General features: G+C 42.1%; 1 protein-coding gene across 1 annotated transcript in view; it reads right to left on the bottom strand.

Moving 5' to 3' along the window:
• Neb (nebulin) overlaps positions 1-17,201 on the bottom strand; it is a 192,214-nt gene that overhangs the window by 40,027 nt on the left and 134,986 nt on the right. Inside the window, exons 100-115 of the mRNA XM_055600265.1 lie at positions 15,935-16,039; positions 14,473-14,580; positions 13,806-13,910; positions 13,591-13,695; positions 12,554-12,652; positions 12,066-12,176; positions 11,422-11,526; positions 10,706-10,810; positions 10,194-10,298; positions 8,030-8,134; positions 7,772-7,876; positions 6,933-7,037; positions 5,674-5,778; positions 4,269-4,373; positions 2,295-2,399; positions 1,505-1,612 (exon numbers count right to left, since the gene is read on the bottom strand). Of these exons, the coding sequence (XP_055456240.1) occupies positions 1,505-1,612; positions 2,295-2,399; positions 4,269-4,373; positions 5,674-5,778; positions 6,933-7,037; positions 7,772-7,876; positions 8,030-8,134; positions 10,194-10,298; positions 10,706-10,810; positions 11,422-11,526; positions 12,066-12,176; positions 12,554-12,652; positions 13,591-13,695; positions 13,806-13,910; positions 14,473-14,580; positions 15,935-16,039 (1,686 nt within the window). The remainder of the gene's footprint in view (positions 1-1,504; positions 1,613-2,294; positions 2,400-4,268; positions 4,374-5,673; positions 5,779-6,932; positions 7,038-7,771; positions 7,877-8,029; positions 8,135-10,193; positions 10,299-10,705; positions 10,811-11,421; positions 11,527-12,065; positions 12,177-12,553; positions 12,653-13,590; positions 13,696-13,805; positions 13,911-14,472; positions 14,581-15,934; positions 16,040-17,201) is intronic.

The following is a 17,201-nucleotide window of genomic DNA, read 5'->3' as shown; positions in this document are numbered from 1 at the left end:
TCTAGCCTCCCAAATGCTAGGATTATAAGCATGCTTTGCTGTGCCAACCTAAAGCCAAGTATTTTAAAATTTATGAATACAAATTCTCTTGAAATTCAGAGTTTGGGACTATAACAACTATTTCATTTTCTCAGGGAAGATAAGGCTGACGGAATGTTCTTGCCACTTGTGTCACGCTGCACTTTTTACAATGGCCTCAGTGAGACCTCTTCCACATGCTGTCCTGGAACGTGGCTTTGCTGTTTGCTCATCCAGAGCTGCTGTCACTTTATCACTTGCACTAGTTTGAATCTGGAATGTCCCTCATCTCATATGCTAACATCTTGGACCTCAGGTGCTGCTGGGAGTAGTAGCAGGCAACCTTACCTCCTACAGGTCCGATTGTCTCCCAACAGCGCCATCCTCTGGGCACCGTAGGACCCAGAGACTCTCTCTTCCTCTCTTATATCTCATGATGGGGTCAGTATTTTGCCCTGCTGTTTGCCTCTGCCATGAGGTGCAGCCTCACCCAGGCTTAAGCCACAGGGCCAATCAGTCATAGAGTGGAAACACCCAACTATGAGTCAACATAAAACTTTTTTTTTTTAATAAGGGAATTTATTTCTGTGACAGCAAGTGAACACATCTCTTGAATGTGCACAAAAGAGAGGAAGAAAATGATTTCTGAGTTCTAGGAATAACTCATGACTGGACTTGGAGTTCTGCCTCTTAGGGCCCAGACATTACCCTACTGGATGCCGAGCAACGTGGAAAAGATTCACAGAAGGGCCTCATTTACACAGAAGCCCACTGGCCATTAGCGGTCAGTTGTGTGAGCATGGCTCTTTGTGGATTCTGCTTCATACAGCTGTGCTCATCAGAACTGCCATGACTGTCCCAGGGTCGCCCTGATCACCCAGCTCAGTCTCTCCTGCAATATTTCCCAGCAAAACACTTGGAGAAAATCATGTAGTGATATATAGACCTTTACAACTCAAGGCTGGTGCCAGGTTTGACATTACTGTTGGCTGTTTTTGTTTGTTTTTGACCTTGTGATGGGGTCTTACTGTATAGATCTGGCCAGTGCAGAACTCACCAAAACCTGCCTACCTCTGCCTCTGTAGTGCTACCAAGCCGGGCTGAAATTATCTCAAGATGAACAGATACATTTCTGGCTCTGGTTAAGTTGCCTTTGACTTCACTGATAGACACGTCTTTCCCTCTGACACAATCAGGAATCTGCTTTCTCTTGCTACCCTCGCTAAGCTCCGAACTTTGTGCCTCCGCATCTGCCTGCCCTTTTCATTCATAGTGATGTGGTTCTCATATACTGGGACTGGGTCCTGGAAGAGCCACCTCAAATTCTAGGCCCAGCTGTGTCCCAGATGACTACCTACAACAGACATTATTGTTATTTTAGGCCATTACACTGCCATGCGGTTTTTTTTCCACCCACAGGCTGCCACTTGGTGTTTCCTACAGCACACTGAAAGCCTGAGGCAGAGGGGCTGAGGAAGGCACTCACTTCACTGACTTCATCCTTCACCTTGCGGACGTGCAGCAGCATGGGTGTGTCGTGGATGGTGGTATAGCCTCTGGGTCTGGCCTTGTTGTATTCCAGTTTATAAAGTATCTGAAACAGATCAGGAAAGCAGGGAGGCACACCATTATGTTTCTCCATTTACAATTTAAAATACAAGTGGAAGGTGAATAGGAAGGGTTGGGATTCAGACCCAGGATCCCTCAAGTGCCTAATTTATGTGCCAAAGCAGACGGGGCCTCCAGGTTTTCCCAGCGTCCCTCAGTCCCTACCTGTTACAGGGCATGGCTGGAACATCCCACCTTCTACCCTGGGCTTCCCTATAAATCCAAACATTTTGGTTCCTGTGTTCTCTCTCTTTCCATTTCCCTCCTCCTCTCTCTCTCAGCTTGCTTATATATTCTCTCTGCTTTGCCCCCTATACCTTGCCTTTTTGTCTCCCTCTGCCTGGCAACTTCACTGACCTCCCCTGAGATCATTGAACCTGCCTAAGAGCTGCCCCTCCTCCCCCAAAAAAAGCCTGCATTTAAATACTCTAATTTGATTTGCATTGGCTCGTTTCATCAGTGGGAGAATACTTATCAGGACGGAAAGACAATCGTAAAAACTGGGGCCTCTGCTTCTCCATTGCTTGTTTGCTGATTTGAATGACGAGTCTTCAGTGTGAAAGGAGAGCCCGGTGTGCAGTGAGGCAGCACCCTGGCCCCCTTCCCCCCCCCCCCCCCCGACAGCCCACCGCGGCCTGAGAATGCAGGCCCTTTGCTTCTGTACTTACATCACTGATTTGCTTGTTGACTTTTGTGGTGCGCAGATGCTCTGGAGTGTCCACAACTGAGGTGAATTTGTCCTTTGACTTTTCATACTTTTTCCTGTATTTGATCTAAATCGTGGAAGAGAGGGCAAGTTACTTTCCAGAAGAGAGGCCTTAACGAAACCTCATGAGATTCCAGAGGGAGTGCTGGCATCATGGTGGCCTCTGAGCTACATCCTAACTGAAGATGTTTAATAAAGTTTGTAGTTCATTGCAGTAGTGTGGTAGCATGGACAAATACTTTCCAATATACTCCATACACATGGAAGCAAAGGGGCTCTCAGGGGTTAGGTGACTGAGCCAAAGACATGTGTGGAGTAAATCTCAGAGGAGGACTAGAGTCTTCCCTGGACTGACAAGTAAAATTTCACTCTAACAGTCCATATTACATTGGCATTTTTTTTCCATGACTAAGTAAAATATGTGTCCAGTAAAATAAGTATATATGACTGTTAAGGTGTTTTAGAGTTTTTATCTTCTGTCATCTGTCTGTCCAACTATCCAGCTATCCAGCTATCTATCTATCTATCTATCTATCTATCTATCATCCATATCTATCAAACAACACATCCCAACTTCAGCCTTTCCTCCCTCCATTCCTCTTAGTCCCCCCGCCGCACCTTCCCTCTCCCCAAAATCCAAAATGCATTTTTTTTGTAATTTCCAAGTCACATTTTTGTTTTGTTTTGTTTTGTTTGCATGCACATAAGCTGTTTTTAAGCAGGACAGATACAGAGACCAACAAACTTTCATGCACAATGTTTTGATGATCCTATCAAGGCCAAGGATGTTTACGGTGAGAACATAGCCTAACATATATATGTATATATACATATATTAATTTGATAACAAACTAAAATGACAAAGTATTCAGATCTTTAAAAGCTGTTACTTTACTAAATAATCTTGATTTCTAAGGAACCTGTCTCCTGAACCGAAAACTAAAAAATGTAAGTCAAAATGTGTAAAGGAGACTTGGCTCATCTTCAAGAGTTTTTAAGCATTAGATATGCAGATGATGGCTGCCCAGTGAGTGCCCCAGGCCATGGGTAGATTTTATTTCTAAGGACAGAATATTCATATGCTTTATCATGAGAAAGCAGCATGGGCAGAGCCCAAGAGAGGAGGCCAATGGAAGCATAAAAAGCAATGCACCGAAGGTCTAAACCTGTTTCTTCACACCTTGTCGGACATTACCTGACTCCACATGTGTGTATTGTAGAGAGCAGTCAACATATCTGGACGCAGAATTTCATTACATCCTTGTTTCAGAAGCATCTTGGCACTAGACTTATATTTTCTCTGTCCATGCAAAGAGCAGTGAAGCACAAAAGAGACTTGTGAAGACAGAAAGAACATGGCTCTATATCCCAGTCACCACTGAGTGAAGAGATGTAGGCTTAACATACTTTGTGTACTCACAAAGCTGTGAGGTGAAGGCCCCTAGGTGGAACGCAAGCAGAGTGGCTGAAATATTTCTGCTTGACCATCCACAGTCTTTGCAAATGAGGTGGACAAAGGCAGCAATATGGATGTTATGACCCAGACTGCCTTAGGGAGACGGCAATATCAGAAGAGAGAAATATAGTAGGGATGTCTGTCTCCTTTTTTTCTCCCGTAACTTAAAATAAAAATGTTTTACAACTCAAATTTGCAGTTGACAGCTTCTGTTTACAAACAAGTTCTGCAGAAGAACGAAATGGAGAGGGCCAAAGCTCCCGTTTTCACCTTCATCACAGCCCCAGTGAGGACACAGAGCGTTGACTGGCACACTCAAATAGCGCACGGGCTCTTTGGGTGGCTAGACAGATATTTTGAAACAGAACAGCCCAATATCATAGGCAGGACCTATGACATCCTGCGGCAGACAGAACGACACCTCATGAGAAATCGGAGCACAGTCCTGTCTGGGCCGCGCTGCCAGCCTCGGCACGGTACCTGGCTGATTTGGTCGCCTGCCGTCTTAGCCAGCAGATGTCTAGGCTCATCGACTACCAGGTGGTAGTTAGCTTTCCGCTGCTCGTAATCAGCTCTGTATTTTTTCTGCTCGAACATCATATTAAATTATAGCAAGAATATGACATCAAGGGTACATGGTGATGGCTCAATCTAAACACTCCAGAGAGTTTGAAACCTATCATTTTTGGCAATGAATCTCTCAATCCCCCAGGACAACATTTGAATGTTCATATAGGGAGTAGGAAAGACAGATGCCTGGGAGGAGGCTGGAGCCTGGGAGAGGGCAACCGCTGAAACGAACTGGTGTGCCTTATGCCCAAATATTGCCATCTTTTCCTACGATGTGTTAGCAATGTCAGGCTTTATGGCATCTCTCACTATGTTTATAATGAGGGGCTGATAATTTACAAGTTTAGCATACAAGGTGGTGAGAATCCAAAAGTATAACTATAGCGTCCAAGAGTATAACTAAGTGTGAATACTCAAGGACAGTTGCTGTCATCATCTAGCACTAATTTACTTGATGATTTAAAAGACGCCTACTTCTTTATGAAACAGGGAAAAACCAAATACATCAAGACTGTCCTAGGAAGCTGCTGATGGTATTTTGTCAGAGTTGTCCAGCCTAGAAATGCGTTGAAATGAAATAATTAAACAAAAAAACCATTGAAATCGGCAAAGGCCATACACGTAAATGTACCATTGGCTACATTCTCATTATTAGCTCTCTGTTACTAATTTTCTAACATTAGAACTTATGAAAATCCATGGATTATCTGAAAGCAGAAAAGTATAATTTTAGTTATGAAAACATCTAAACATTATAAAACTCCCCAGTTTGAACTCACAGCTTGCTCATTTCCACTTGCTTGAATTGTATTCAAATTACATTACTACAAAAAGAGCTATAGGAGAGAATGAGTAGAATATGAATGGGGGTATAAATAGATGCTACTGTGCATTCAAGTCTATGGGAGTAATAATAACAATATATTTGAATGCCTCACACAACTATACCCATTGAGGGGGTCGGGGTTCTAACCACTTCTGAGTTGGTGCCTTTGGGAGACTACTGAATCAACCTTGAACTTCTAGGTCTCCCAGTGCTAAACAGTTTTAATGCATTTAGATGATAGTCCACAGAATCCTTCCTCCTATCTCTGGCACCCCAGGATTGTGCTACAGAGGTGAAGATGAACATGGGCCTATTCAAGGTTTTGGCATAGCCTACCAGATAGTGACATTAAACAGTCTTTTCAAGTCCTTGTATGGAATTAACATTTAGGACAGATTTCCTGTCATGCTAGCCATTGGATTTTAATGAAATAGCCCTGCAGATTTCTTAAGAGACCTGAATAAGCTTAATCAAATTAGTCATACGTACCTCATTCATCAACTGAGTTGCATACTTGAAATGCCTGTTAATTGGACAATCAGCAACATACTTGAAATTTGACTTTGTTCTTTCAAATACTTCTTTATACTTATACTGGGAGGAAAAGAACATAATTATTTGATTGTATATCCAATCTTAAGGATGAGCCATGCTCTTTATCTTATAATTGTAATAAAGCATTCATAGAACTAACAAGTCTCTGTTGATTTTTTCCTTATCTCTTGAGGCAGCGAAAAGTAGATGGAAGGGACTAACATCTTGAAAATAGTCTGAAATATGTAGCCTAAGCCATCCATTAGATGGTTACCAAATACAAATTTCATGCTGATCCAAGATCTAGAGCCGTTTCTTCTCTGATTTGGTATAGTATAATGATTTTACTTTAGTGTATTTTGATGTGCTATGTGAAAGCAGTTTTTAGTCTATTAGTTAGACTACAGTTTTCTAGCAACTAATCAGATAATTAAAGTCTTATAGAACAGGGGTGGGTGATAATCTTGTTACCCTGAAATCTGTTTTTAAACTGTTCCACAAATGGTTTTTACAACTTTAAATATAACAAAGAAAGTAGGTGCTATTATAAATGTGGCCCTCTCAGTCTACTGTAAAATACCTTCTGTCACTTATCAGAAGTTGGCTGATTCTTATTTTAGATTAAAAGCGAATTCAACTGCTTTATTTTGTAAATAGAAAAATGAGGCCCTAAAAATCTTAATTGGCCTCATTGTACCCATATCGTTTATAGATTAAAAAAAAACACACTTGATATTTGTTGCTGTATTAATGCTTTAGTTGGATGAATCATCCATATATATTAATGAGAGGACATTCTGGAAAGAATAGTCATGAACAGTTGTTCTAGATAACTTTTCATCAAATACAAATAAACTACAGTCAATGAGGTCAGCACGAAGAAAATCTCTAGCTAAGCGTGATTGCAGATGCCTTTAATCCCAGCACTTCAGGAGGCAGCGGCAACCAGAGCTCTGTGAGTTCAAGGCCAATCTAGTCTACACATAATGAGGTCTAGGCCAGGCCAGGCTATATAGTAAAATCCTGTCAAAAAACAAAACAGCAAAATTGAAAATCTGTGGAAAGTGAAGAACTCAGCATGGGGTTTAGTTACAGGGTCTTAGAAGTGAGGTCAGGGATGAAGCCACGGAAGGCTTTTTCCCCAGTGTTCATCTCTGTGGGCTCAGTTTTCTCTTTAAGGGATGAAGCCATTTTCCTCGAGAAGTTGGATCTACCTTGCTGTACAGGGTCTTGTTCTGTTCAGCCAGTGTCAAGTCAGGGGTATCATAAGCATAGCAGCCAATGCCTTTAAGCCAGGTCAAGTCTTCTTTATATTTTACCTGAGAGAAGAGGAATAGCAAAGAGTTTTAGCCATCCCAAATTTCCCAAAGTTTGTCAAATAAGTAAAGATTTAAAACAGTCTTCTAGTTAAATTTCTAGAATTTAACTGATTTCTTCTTATGATTTGTTTTATAATACTTACAAATTTTCATTTTTATTATTAATTAAAATCAACGCTAACCAGTATACTTTTCTATAGAGAATATCATTAGCTTGGCAACTATGCTTTCATGCAGACAGGTGAAACCTCTCTCTAAACGGGCGTTGCTTTCCGTCGCATGCTCTTCAAAGGATGCAAGATAGGCATGAACTATATTGCTTTGAGTCACAGAGGAAAACATACGGTGACAAATTTGAATATAAATTTTCCTCTTAAGCTCGGACTTATTCAATTAGTAATCAAATTTTATGACTTGAATAACCATACACAAGATAGAAGATCTCTGGAAGTAGAGCCAGCTGGATGGCTTGGCAGGTAAAGGCACATGCCATAAGGTTTGCTCTCTAGAACCCTAATGGTAGAGTCAGAGAACCAACTCCCACAGGCTGTTCTTTAAGCACAACTACATTCACCTGCTTCTGATGTCTGTGCTACTTACTCCCCTCCTCCTCTGCAAACAAACAACGAATCGTGTAAACTTGGCAAGTGTTCCACCAGTTTTTGTGCAGTGGTTGACTGAACAGCTCACAGAGGAATATGTGTGTCTATGTGAAAACTAGAGGGACCACTCACGTCGCTGACGGCATCAGTGACTGCGCGGTGGTGGAAATGTTCAGGGCGATCAGGAATGGAACTCCAGATCCCCAGCTGGCTCATGTAGTTCTCCTTGTATTTCACCTGTCGTGAAAACATAAAGGCAGCTGTAACATCGACTCGAAGTTAGCATAAAGCACATCTCTCTGGAGTTTTAGAAAAGGGAGACTGATCTTAGAAAAAAAAAATGTGGTGGGTTACAGAGCCCATTTCAGGTAGCGCTACGCAGGGACATACTTTACTGATGTCATCTGTGACTTTGCGGTGATACACAATGTCCAGGGCATCCTTCACAGTGTGATATTTCCCTTTGGTCTTTTGAAATGTTTCTTTGTAGCGAAGCTGTTAAGAGAGAGTACGACACCAATTATGAAGATTACCAAGTTAAATACCTCAGTTCTGTTCAACTCTAACGCTTTTGAGTTTCTCTCTTTGATTTTGCCCATGAATAAATTTAGGGCAAAGTTTGAAAAGTCATTCCAGATGTCAGAAGAGAAAAAAGACACTAAGGAAAACTTCCTAATAAAAAAAAAAATACACGGATTGATGAAATAGTAATGGATGGAGGCACGATTCAGGATTCAGGGTTGTGGCAAATGTCTGCCAGGAGAATGAGCTGTTAGTGATGGGGAAAACATGTGGGGCCATGCTGGAATTCTCTGTACACCTTTGCTGTTTTTCTATAAATTGAAAACTACTTAACATACAAAAGAAATATATGTAAATGTTAAAAGAATTCTATTTCAGGGGTGGCAAGGAAGAAAACAACAACAAAGAGCAGAGCCTTGCCATGTCTAAGACATACTGATAACGTATATAGGTGGGAAAGAGATTTGACTCCCATCTCCTGCTGCTAAAATGACTTTCCACTAAGCAATCTTGAAATTTCAGTTTATTATGACTGTTGCCTTTGTGACACGGTAACTACTCATCTACATAAGACAGACTTTCTCTAGGCAGTTTTTAATCCCGAGTAGTTATTTTCGTCTTGGGTCACTAAGCAAGCACATATTGAAAGATGTCTTTTCTGAAACACTTCACTCTTTACATGGGTGATATCAGAAAACTTCTTGTGGGCTCAGCTGTGGTTGATACATTAAATTTAACATCGGATAATACCCTTGTTTCACTGGGTGATTGTAATGATTAAGGCTCTTGGAATTGGCGCTGAGGACTGTTTTAAAGATTGAGGATATGAACATTGGCATGGGGGAAGCTCTAGGGGATGGTCATACCCTGGGAGCAATCTCAATGTGTGGCTACTCCTGTGCTAAGAAAATTAAACTTGATACAGATGAATACTGAGCAGTATCGGTCAGAGTGGCTTAAACAGTGTAGTCCCAGTACCCGGGAGGGACTGTTGTGAGCATGAGCCCAACCTGGGCTACACAGGGAACGATGGGCTACCCCGAGCTACAAAGAAAAAGCCTACTCAACAAAACAAAACAAGAACAAAATGGGAACAGTTCAGCAGTAACCCTGAATGACAAAGACAGGGGATGTCACATAAAGATTGAAACTGTGCTGAAGGATAGATTTTGAGGAGAATCTATGATTTTCTCAGCTTGTATACTAACTAGAGTTGTCTCTTTCCTACTAAATTACCTTATGTGGCCATGAAATCTAGAGCTAGATTGTAGACATATGCTAGCTGGGGCTTTCGGCTGGGTGTAAGTCCCAAGTTGTCCAGTCCGCTAAAGGCTGTGGCAATAGATAGCAAATTTGCAGTTGAGCTCTGAGTTAGAAAGCTAAGAGGAGCTGGCTACCTCTCTCAAGTGGGCTATTAATTCCTATCTTCAAAACCAGATAAACTCATTACCAGTAAAAGGCATGCTTGTCACTGATCAGGTGATGTGGACAATGAAAGCCCACCTTCTGGTTCTAGCTATTATGTTCACATGTTGTGGCATCCACACATTCTATATTAGGCAATTAAAAGAAGGATCAGGACACTTTGCAAGCATTAACTAGGATCCCAGTACTGTACTAGACACATTAGTCACATTTTTCTTGTGAAATCTTACTTCATTACCACGTTTCTCATCCTATTTCACATAGAAGAAAAATTATACAGACCTGAGGAGCAGGCAATCTATTTTTTGTCTGCATCCAAGACCCTGATTTTATGTCTAAGAAAATTAGTTATCAATTATCTCTACGATGCCAGCCAAGAACTACAAGAAAGGGTCATGTTGTTACCCAGGAGATAATTAATAGCTTACAGCATCTCAGCACAGTCCTTAGCTACTTGGCTGGATTGGTACAGTGTGAGTGTATGTTCTTTCCTGACCCACACTGTGGGCAATGACTTGGAGCTATGGCTGTGACAGAACAGTTTGTGCTGTGTAGATAACCACAGCTCTCCCTGTCACAGCAGGAGAAGGAAGAAAGGGATGCTCACATCGCTGGCGTTCCAGTAAGCTTTCTTGGCTCTGATGAGGATTGGCGTATCTGCAACTGGTGTATACTTGTCCTTCATCTTCTCATATTGAATCTTGTACTTTGTCTAAGGTATAAAAATGAAGAGAGAAACAAAAATGTTAAAAATCCATTATAGTTCTTGTGATGTGTTTGTGTGGGCGCATGTGACAGAGGTCAGAGGATGACTTTGTGGAGTTAGTTCTCTTTCCAATTTTATAAGGGTCCTGGGGGGTTGAACTCAGGTGATCAGGCTGGTCCTTCAAGCCCTGTATGTGTAGAGAAATGGCACCAACCCAAGTTTGTTCCCAAGTTACATCCAAGGCACAGATCTTAGGGAAAGATACAACATATTTCATTCTTCAAGTACCCCTTCTGTGTTTGGGTGATGCTGAGCACATTTTGTAGTGATAAAATTCTCATCGGGAATTTCAGGTGAAGACCTGGAGGTATTGCTCAGCTAACAGGAGCATCAGTGTCGAATACCCCGCTTACCTCGCTGACCATATCCTTTACATCCTTAGCGTGTTGCAAGGCTGTGGTCTGGTTTCCAGCGTGGTGGTGGGGTCTCTCTTTAGTGGCAAGCTCAACATAGAGATACTGGATAACAAGACAGCAGGGGAGGAGTTAGAGATGAAGGTTCATCTGTACCGTCTGTCTTCCTCATTTTGAGTCTTGATTTATGTGTGTATGTGTTCTTGGTTGCCCGAGGTTGTTGTTGGTGTATGCAATTGTGAATTTTGTTTCTCTGTACAAGATGTTTGAAAACACACATCCATGAGCCAATTGTCTAACAGTCCTTGTGCTGGTAAAGCCATGTGATAAAGAATGCCAACATCAGACTAAGTGGATTCTGGAAGGTCCTTCAGCATTCTTTACCCCCCCATCCCCCCGGCTTTGCTAGCATTAGTGACAGAGTTTCGTTTCTCTGTGGATAATGGACACATTCTTGAAGTTATCAAACAACCAGCTACTACAACCCATGAGCACTCATCCGGGGACAAAATTAGATGCCCTTAGCAAAGACAAAATGGCATCTTTTACCTGTGAAAACATGAGTGCAGTTATGATAGTTCTGAAGAAAACTACAACGTTAGCACTCGCAGGCTGCAGCAAAGACAACCAACTACGTTAGCTACTGGCCCAGGAAGGTTAAGTAGACATTGTTGACCTATGGCAGGGTGATAATTCTCATTAATGACAGGCATTACCTGGCTCTGAAGCTTCTGTCCCCGCTTGGCTCTTAGAAGGTCAGGAGTATCAGGGACTGAAGTGAAGATGGACTTCTGCTTCTTGCCCGCAGCTCTGTACACCAGCTGGAAGCAGAACAAGTCACCACTGTCACTTTGCTGGCACAGCCAGTATTCTGGAGATGCTTCCGACTGCTTACTCGTGGGTAAGACGAGTGACCCACTACCGCAACTGGTTAAGTTTCTTCCTTCTAAACTGATTGTTTAAGAATATTTGCCTCCTGAACCTTCCCTCCCTCTATCCCATTGCGTCAACACAGCAGACATCAAGTCCCCTCCAATAGTCAGTTACACTTTTCCTGTATTCTTGGCTCCTTACTCAAGACAGAAAAACTTTAACATTAGTTCATAGATAATTATTTAAGACAAAGCCTTTCTAAGCTATAAAATCATGACAGGCCTCTTTTTTTGCCCTAGTTATAGAAGGGCGAGTATTAATGTCCTTTCTACAAGAAGCAGCAAAAGAAATGAATAAATTGAACCAATGTGAGGCCAACTGATTTGCATAAATAGACAGGAACCACAGACAGGAACGAAGACTCTTGAGTAGCTCAGTCCAGCTGGTCTGGTTGCCTCTCACGTGATGACAGGTGACACAGCCTTACCTCACTCAGATGTGTCTTCAGTTCCTGTACTTTTCTGTATTCTGGGGTGTCAAGCACCACTTTGTATTTATCTCGCATCTTCCTGGCATTATCAGTGTACAGGTAATTCGACTTAGAAGAAGAAAGCCAGAAACACAAGTCGATTAGTCATTTAAGGGACTGCATGTCATGTCTTTCAAATTGCTGGCATATGCAAACTAAACAGGCTCTAAATGTGTCCTGGGAGAATAAGAGTCTCAGTTATGTCCACCCTCTTGGTCTTCCTAGGCAAGAACAAAACCACCATCATTTTAATTAAGTTCATTATGTTTATAACAGGTACAGACCATCTAAGTGAATTATGACCTACTCAAATGGGTTGATGGCAAATTTCTCCTTAAACGTAGTTGTAGGCTAAGATTCTTCCTGCCCTGCCCCTGACTGGAAGCGGTCAGTGGGTGCATGACAGTTGTATGGGGGAGCTGTGAACTGTGAAGGTGGGTCCTCACCCAGAGTTTCCTGAGGTGCCGGGAACGGACCATGTCGGGAGTGTCGTACAGGAAGCAGCCAAGCCCCTTCAAGATCTGCAGGTCCTCTTTGTATTTAATCTGTGGGGCAAACACAGACATCTGGTTATGAGCTAATGTAAATACAGGACAGAAGACAGAAGACAGCCACACTTCTTTCATGCACAGTAGCTTTCCTTATCACAGCTTTGCTTTCTATGGTTTCAGTTGTCCAATGTCAACTGCAATGAAAAAGTATGATAGAGAGTATTCCAGAAAAGGTAGTTTGTACATTTTAAATATCTTTTATCTTAGTATATTGGTATACTTGTTAAGCTCACTATCTCGTGCCTAATTCACAAATTAAACTTTATCCAGAGTGTGTATTAATTATGTATTAATATGATTAATATTAACTTAAACAGTATAGAATGGTTTGGTGCTGTTCATGGTTGGAAGCATCCCTTGGAGGTCTATGGGAGGTATCCTGTACAGATAAAAGGAAGCACTGGAGTTTTCAGCTTGATTATGCTCTTCCTCTGCCCGCATTCAAACTGTAAGTTAAATCTCTAACCCAGAGCCAAGGGGAGACACTAATGCTGTGTTATCCTGTCAATGGAAAAACTTACAGATTCAATGGGTTGTTGCACCAGGAAAAGGAGACCTCCAAGGAGTTCGTTTGTTTTGTTTTAATGGCAGTAGAGGAGTGCCAACAGGACCAGGAGGAGAAAGAAACCTAACATGACCTGGGGCACAGCACACTTGAATGGTGGGAGCTGGTGAAGATCTTATGCTGCTGTAGAATGACGGTCTGAATGAGCAGGCATGGTGGCCATCCCTGTTCCCCTACTGGGTTTCTCATGACTCTTCGTGGCTGGAGAACTGTGGGAGTGCCCTCACAATCTCATCTCCAAATTGTACATTTAGTTAAGAAATATGCAATGGAAAAGGCTTTTCAAAGCCCACTGAGTACCTTAAGGGCTGAAAGCAATGCTGCTTCTTGGTAGGACCCCTTTAGAAGGAGCCTATGAGACACTTACGTCACTGGTGATGTCCCCCACGTAACGACAGTGCAACACTTGGGGTGTGTATGGCAGCGAGATCATGTGGCCCTGCATCTTGAAGAAGTCCGATTTGTAGATCAACTAAAGGGAGGTGGGAGAAGAACAGAAACACGTTAGAGAGAGAGAAAGAGAGAGCAAATGGCCAACATGTGTCCCTTGGCAGATGGCTCGTCTGCTTTCCTCATCCTCACCTCACTGACTGCTTCCTGTGTCTTCTTGACTTGGCGGATTTCAGGTGTGTCTGGAGTCGTATGTATCTTGTCTTTCAGTTTGTGATACAGTTCTCGATACAGTCTCTGCAATGAAGGAGAGACCATTTTTAGGTATTTAGGGCAGGACCACAAGGGCATCTGCGGACTAACAGACAATTGAATACTTTACACAAAGAACCAAGAGAAGAAACTCTGGGACTCTAAAATGCTTTAAGATTCGAATGAGAGAAAATGCTCATTTCATTTAGAGGAAGAATCCTGAGGGCAAAGTGGTTTGCAGTCCATGAGATGGTTGCTTGGTTGGGCAGATATGCCAATAGAGCTGACGAATATCAGCTACAAGTCTGACAAAAATATAACGTAACAAAAGATTTAACACAAATATCAAAACAAATTATTTCTTTAGGAAAAAAAAGTTCTTCATTGTCAATGGCACCATGTCTCTATGATGATTTAACAAAATAGAAAGAAAAAACAAACAAACAAACAACAAACACTCAAGGGACACCAGAATCAAAGTAGTGTCCTCACACTGTTGTCCAGCTGTGAGCTTATAGATGAAACAGAAGAGGTCTTAAAGCATTTCAAACAAAGTCATGATTTTTGAAATTCAGTATTTTTCCCAGAGAATGTGTGTTCACGGTACCTCACTAGTAACGTTGTTGACTCTCCGGACATGGACAAATGGAACGTCCTTGGGTCCGAGCGTGTATCCATTTGCCTTGATGTGTTCATAGGCTTCTTTATATTTAAACTGAGAAGGCAAAGCAGATGGAGATCAGTGATGGCTGTACTGTATTTCTCAATTAGAAAAGAGATTGCGCCTTGAGTTGAAATTTGCTCTCTAAACATCAAGTGTAACAATCAGTCATCAGCATCAATTAAATGTTATTTCCTTATTATGGTTGTGTGTATATGTGCATGCCATGTGCCTGTGGGTGCAGGACATGTGTATGGCATCCATGCAGAGGTCAAAGGCCTCTTTCTGGAATCTGTTTCCTCTTTCCATAATGGGCTCTGGGAGTCAAATCTGGTGTCAGGCTTGCATAGAATACACTTTTGCCCTCTGAGCTAGTTCACTGGCTCTAATGACATAATTTTAATATCGTCTTAAGCCTTGAAACTTATTAGTTGAATGATAATGACATGTCTGGAAATGTAAAAAAAAAATTTCCTGACCAGGTGAATCAATTTGTAGGAAGTGGCGCAAGAAAAAAAACAAAAAAACAAAAAAAAAAACAAAAAAAAACCCTAACATTTTAGTCTCAAAGTGGCTTAAAAATTAGAAAATATAAAAAGGACCAAGATGATATTTTTAATATAGTTGAATGACTTACAGACTGTTATTTAAAAAAAAAATAACAGCTTTGATTGTTATATCTGTTAATGTCTGATGCTTTAGAAGCTCATTATTAGGCCTTGTTGGCACTGTCTGGCCAGCAGGGTTGACTCTCAGGACTCTAGCGTCAATGAAAGGGGGCTTAATCTTGCTCTCCAGCTGACGGCTGGCTTAGGGTATGGCCTGTAGGACTACCAAACCTTTCTAAGGCTCCGGTCCTGGGCTAGCTCTTACAGAACCCAGAAAAGGAAGGTATTGGAGGTAACCCATGGCAATACAAGCAGTGGGGGGTTTGATACTCCTCAGTTGAGCACCAAGCTCAAAGACAAGGTAAGTGTCAGGGTCCATAGCTCAGCAAGAGGTCACCTCAAAGGGACACACAATGACATCTCCTAAGTTTACATCCACAGCACACAGCACATATGTGAAGTGTGTAAAATGACATACTGTCATTTCCAGTAAAGGACCCGGGGAGAGTTTGGGATACTTCCACTCTAAGGCCAGCTGACACAGAGGCATCTTGAGAACACTGAGTGCTGAGCTGAGTGCCACATGATGTCCCGTTGTAACTCACTATCCCAGTCAGGCACACCCAAACTGTAGACGTAGCCAGCGTGGTCACATTCCCAGTGAACACGCCGTCTGCCCCGCCCTTTCCATCGTCTCCTTGAGCCTTCTGGGTTTAATTTGAGCATGAGAATAGATCCCTAGCTAATATTAGTTTCTTCACATTCGGATTTCAGACCCTGACAGGATGAGGAATACTCACGTAGCTGCTCATGTAGCGGGTGTCTTTGGTGTGATTGAAATGAGGGGTGTCAACAGGGAGCCTGTACCCGGTAGGCAGATAGCGCAGGCCCTTCTTGTACAAATTCTGCCAGAATGAGAAAGAACAAGTAAAATGTCTCCGAGTTTCAAATAACATATGGTTAAACGCATCACGGCAGTTCATTAGGTTTTCGGTCAGACTTGTTGATCTGTTTATGGTCTCTGAGTTGATTTCAAGAACTTCAATTGTAAGAATCATGAATTCAGTCAGGTTCCTCTTATCTTATTGTTTTGGATAAAGAAGAATTGTAGGGGTTGATACTGTCACCTCTATAGAGTCTTTACAGGACCTGCTAGGAGACAGGCCTCTAGGCCTGTGAGGGATTACATTAGGTGAGCCCCTGGCCATATCCAGGAGGGGTTATCTTGATTGAGTTTCCTGAAATGGGAAGGTACATCCTAAAGGACAGCAGCACCATGCCCTAAGCTTGGGTCCTAGATTGTATAGAAGGGAAGATGCTAGCTAAGTACAAATACTCATCTCCCTCAGCTTCCTGACTATGAACAGAATGTAACCAGGTACTTCAGGCTCCTGTCACCATGACTTCCCCGACAGGCACCCTTGAACTGTGAGCCAGAATAGGCCTGTGCTCCCTTAAGTTATGTTTGTCAGGGTATTTCATCAAAGCAATGGGAAGAGTTAAATAAGGTTGAAAGAGGGAAACGACTTATAGAAAAGAGGTTGTCTGTGCTTCCAAACAGGTCCCTGATTGGCCTCAAGGCATCTAGCAAGAATTTGAGACATACAGACAAGATAGGCAGCTGAGCACCACCTACGTCATTAACCCCACCCTCAGGAGATACTCAGGCTATCAATGGTCCCTGAGACAGTCATAATTATGAGGTACATATGATATTGACCTCTTGTCAATATCAGTGAAATCAGGAAATGGAGTCAAAATGCATATATTGGCGGAGAAGGAATATAGGGAAAAGGTCTGTCCGTGGTCTTAAATATTCTGGCTCTCAGAGGAGCTACAAGCTTAAGAATAGCATTTCAAGTGGAGAAAAAACAACAACAACTGACACCTCATATTCAAAATAGGAAATATCAGTAAAAACTGAAACCAAAGCAACTTCCCGAGGTCGCATAGGAAAAAGGGATGAAAGGTAGGGCCTGAGTTCTTCTAAATACAAATAGTGACTTCTATCTTTATCTCTGACTGCTAGTAGCTTTTTATATCAAATGCCTTAACTCTGCCATTGTG

Source organism: Psammomys obesus, unplaced genomic scaffold (genome assembly GCF_907164565.1).
Source record: "Psammomys obesus unplaced genomic scaffold, mPsaObe1.curated_primary_1811, whole genome shotgun sequence".
In the NCBI taxonomy this organism is placed as follows: domain Eukaryota; kingdom Metazoa; phylum Chordata; class Mammalia; order Rodentia; family Muridae; genus Psammomys; species Psammomys obesus.
The sequence above is the reverse complement of the archived record's forward strand: the minus strand, read 5'-3'. Positions and strand labels throughout refer to the sequence as shown.